We start from the raw sequence: 4,569 nt of genomic DNA, 5'->3' as shown, positions 1-4,569 counted from the left end.
GTACACGTTAGTTCATCACAAAGTCCTTAAATTTCGCTGGCAAAGACCTTTGTCTTGCTGGTCGACTAAATTTCGGTGGACTTGTCGCCTGATTTTGACCATCGTTTTCAGATTCCTCTGCCGACAAATTTCCTAAGGATGTTTCCCGGACATCACCCGAAAGCATATTTTTATCACACACATTTTGACTAGGAACTAGATTTTCCAATTCACAAACCTTTTCAAATGAGACACATTTCTTTTGTATTGAACTCCTTCCTTCGATAACAAAACAACACTATTCCCATTTTTTCTCGACAACTTTGAATGGATCACTATGATATGTTGCTGATAGCTTGTTTTCCTTGTTTTTCTTCATCAAAGTGAGATCACCAGGTTTTATGTCACTAGTTATAGCTCTTCTCTTAGCATCAGAATACATTTTCCCTTTAGCCTTCTTCTCTGTATCTCTATCTCTAACTGTAGAATCTGTCTCACTGTACTTGTGAATATCTGGTGATTTTGTACGAATAACACGGCGGAACAACAACTCAGCCGGATACACTCCTGTTGTTGTATGTGGTGATGAACGATACATCAACAAATAAGTCAGAAGTTCGGATTTCCAGTCTTTCTTCTCTGCTTGTGCAATCTTCAGTCTCTTCAATATTGATCTGTTTTGACGTTCTATTTCTCCATTGGCCTGTGGCCACAATGGGGTCGTCCTCCTATGGATGATTCCATTAGTTTCACAATATGTTTTGAAAAATTCACTAACAAATTGTGGTCCATTGTCTATTGTTATAGAAACAGGTAACTCATGTGTACTGAAAATCTGTGTCAACACCTCCACCAATTTCTCTGCCGTTGTAGATTTCATAACAGCCAAATCAATCCATCTGGAATAATAATCTACTATAGTAAAAATGTAATCTCCGGATAGCAACGGTCCTAGGAAATCAGCTGCTAAATGCTCCCATGGAATGTGCATTGGCTCCACCTTTTCAGGTTGCAATACTAACTGACAGCCATAACAAGATTTGCTCCACTGTTCAATGTCTTGGTCCATTTTAGGTCACCACACCTTCGATCACAATCGCTGCTTCATGATAACAATGCCAGGGTGTCCCGCAAGACCCAATGCTAGAACTTTATCACGTACATGTAGTCTGTGTCCTATCAGATCAAAGGTCAAAATTCGCATTAATCAACTTTTCGGACATTTTTGTATAGGAGGGGACTAATGATGATTAACGATGAGAATTTTAAGTCTAAAAAATTAATTTTGAATAATACCTGGGAGAAAAGTTATGAAAAAAGTGGGGTGGGGGTGGGTGGGGGTACTGTTCTCAATACACAGACTGTTTGACCTGATTTATGCAAATGAGATAGGTCGTTAAGAAGTTGACGTAAGATTTGGCCTTGGACTAATGCATTTTCGTCAGTGGCTTACTTTCATTTTCTAAGCATGGAAGCTTTTTTTGACAAATATTTGGAAAAGGTGCACTCGGGCTCTGCCCCAGGTTTAAATGGTCATTGTCGTATTTGGACGGGGGCTAGAAGCAACAACAACAAGTATGGTGTTGTGTGCTACAAGCATCCGATGAAGAACAGCTGGCAGACGATGCGTGTGCATAGACTCAGTGTCATGTTACATCATCGTCACCATGAGTTAGATGCATCAATTGTTGCATCCCACTTGTGCCACAACACACTGTGTGTTGTACCAGGGCATATTGCTCTGGAGCAGCACGGTATCAATAACCAGCGACAGACCTACAAATCCGGTGGTACCTGTCTCGGGCACCCACCTCCCTATCTTCCCTGTCATCTGGAGCTACATATGGATAACAACAATCTTGGTAAGTTTATCACATTTATTAACATGTTACACCGCTGTAGATGGGAGAGACATGTGTCACTCCTCACAAAGTTATTAGTACATGGAAGAAGTTATAAATGAGCAGTTATTAATTGCTAATTAGAGTTCATAACAACTTAATCAGTCACTCTCTTCACTGACGAAGCCTGAGATGATACCGCAATTCTCCCCTCTTGTGGTATGGGTGATCATGGGCGGCAGGTGAGTTCAAGTCAAGCTGGCCTTTGCAGTAGTCTGAAGTTCCTCTATGTTCTTCTCGGTACTGGTGATGCTCTGCCATTTTCCTGGCCAATAGTCTGTTCCTTCTACTCTTCACTCTCTCATTTCTGTGATAGGCCTGATTGTACAGGAACTTCTGGTCCAGTCTATCTAATTGTTGCTTCCCATGCTCAGAGTACTGTATTCCAAAAGATTCGCATTTCAGTCTGGTTGATGTACCGGGTAAGTTGTTCCGTCGATGTATCATGGAGTGGAGACGACCCTCCGTTGTTCGGGAAAACTTAATGTTCTTGGGCATGTTGCAACTGGCACTACGGTGGTAAGACTCGTTGGCATTTGTATCAGTCAGCAGCTTCATGGCATTGATGGCTTCTACACTTAGTTTCATTTTAAGGATTTCTGTTACAATCCTAATGTCATTTTCACTCATTTGCAGGCCCGTGATTTTATATACAGCAAGATTACGACTGAAGTTCCACCAGTTGGCAACAAGTCCTCCATCACAAACGAGGGAATATGTTGCACACATTGAGCAGTCTCCAGTATAGCACAGAACAGTGGCCTCCAGCACTTTAGGTAAGAAATCACTCATTTTCTGCAGATCTCTGTCAAACTTGGTAAACAGTTCCTTGACTATCAAAGCACATCTGGACTTTAGATCATTGTTAAATACTCTCTGTAGCTCTTTCTTCTGTTCTTTGGTCTGGGTACGGAACATTCCTTCGCTATAGACTGCTCGGTTGCTGGCGCGGAACTGTGACTGCCCAAGATGGACGGGGTCGGCTAGACGCTCTACTTTCCATAGGGGATGTAGAGTTCGCATGGCTTCGTCCACTCCTTTGGCACCTTGGGCGTCATCGTCTGTGGTAACATACCGTACTAATACATCTTGCAAGGCCAGCTGTGTGCCAATGTCCGTCCCCATCTCATACTCTGAAAATGGTGCTGCCCGTGGTAGATTGGAAGTAAAATCAGGATGGCCGCCTGGACAATCTACTTCCATTCCCTTGCCCCTTAGCCATGCACCTGTACAACAGAGTTTGTTTTGCTGAGCACAGGCTAGTATATATTTTCTGTGAGTGTTGGTTTCAACGGCCAAGGTAAAGGCTTAACTGGCATTCTGTCCGGGGGTCCTGCGTCTGAACATGATGTCGCTGTTATAACGGGCATCAGTTGAAATGTTGATGACATTTTCTGGGTGGCCACGGGTCTTGTTGATCTCTTTCACTTTCTGTATCTTTTGATTCATATCTTCTTTGTTTAAGTTTGTCATATTTTTGCTGATTTTGAATAGGAGCTGCTGTAGAGAGGCCTTGGTGGGAGGCGGGATGTGCAGGCAGCTCAGGAATTTTATAGCCTTCTCTGCCCTCAGTGAAGTGTCTGAAGGGCATATGCCAGGGCCATGTTTGATGCCGATGCATTGCGACCAGGACTCTCTTGACGGATCTCTTGGAATAAGGCAAATTCAGGTGAGTTGAACTGGCAATTTACACAAGTCAGAATGTATTTCCATGATATTCCTGCTTTTGTCGAGTGCAGCACAGTGATGTTCGGAGCGGTACAGGTGGTAGACTGATGAAGTTGCATCGTTTGATTAATCATCTCCATCATCTTCTCTTCGTCCACTATTCGTCGCCCGCCTAAGTATTCTCTTCTCTTTGGTGTTCGATTTTGAAAGTCGGAAGGAAGTGGGCGCAGAATGCAGGATGGTCCACTCTCACCATCACAGTTAGGAGTTTGGTAGGACTGGCTGTCCAGACTTGTCTTGGTGACCAGGGTATGATCTGTTGAATTCAGCCTGACAAATGATCGTCGACTAGAATTTCTCTATACATCAGTCATAGTCTCGTGGCCATGGGAATTACCTCGATGAAATCTGCCCTGCCTTGGGAGCTTCTTCTTGCAGAGTTCCTTTCCTTTGTTCCATGGAGCCATATTTTTCTTAAACATGTTGGTGAGTAAAGTAGTGCTTCTTCTGGCAGATTCAGGCATTGATATAATTCTCTTAGCTCACCCATATTGATAGTGCCTAATGTTTGGTTAACTTTAGAATGGCATCTTTCACATCTCTAATGACAGTTTTAATGTGACCAGGGATAATCCAGCATGACCAGTAAGTGCCACATCCTGATAGTGGCTGCTGTGGTCCTGTCTGCTTATCTGCTGACAACAGAGAGATTAATCTATTTTTATTGACTTCTGCTGTTGTTTCTTGCAGCCAATATAATGTAGAATTTGGAAATATTTTTTCTTCTGTAAAATTCTATTCTTAAATATTCTATTTTAGACATTCTTTAAGAAACTTCACCATATTTGGGGGTAACTTTTATACAAAACCTTAAGATTATCTATTTACATTATTGAGCAAATTTGTTATCCTATTTAGGTAAAGGAGATGTGTATACAATATATAAAAATAATCGGTAAGAAATGTATTGCAGCATATGTCATATGTGAGCATTTCAAAATTGTGTATTGTATGTCTGATG

General features: G+C 42.0%; 1 protein-coding gene across 1 annotated transcript; it reads right to left on the bottom strand.

Moving 5' to 3' along the window:
• Nucleotides 1-277: 277 nt before the first annotated feature.
• On the bottom strand, nucleotides 278-1,048 carry LOC130053472 (uncharacterized protein K02A2.6-like). Its single transcript, XM_056160780.1, has one exon. It carries the CDS (start codon nucleotides 1,046-1,048, stop codon nucleotides 278-280), a length of 771 nt encoding a protein of 256 aa, XP_056016755.1.
• Between the last annotated feature and the right edge of the window lie 3,521 nt (nucleotides 1,049-4,569).

The sequence above is a fragment of the Ostrea edulis genome, chromosome 3, assembly GCF_947568905.1.
Source record: "Ostrea edulis chromosome 3, xbOstEdul1.1, whole genome shotgun sequence".
Classification (NCBI taxonomy): Eukaryota; Metazoa; Mollusca; class Bivalvia; order Ostreida; family Ostreidae; genus Ostrea; species Ostrea edulis.
Note: the sequence above shows the minus strand (reverse complement) of the source record. Positions and strands in the feature narration are given on the sequence as shown.

Excerpts from the sequence above, each read along its gene's own strand:
- LOC130053472 (XM_056160780.1), bottom strand. The coding sequence starts at position 1,048 with ATGGACCAAGACATTGAACAGTGGAGCAAATCTTGTTATGGCTGTCAG.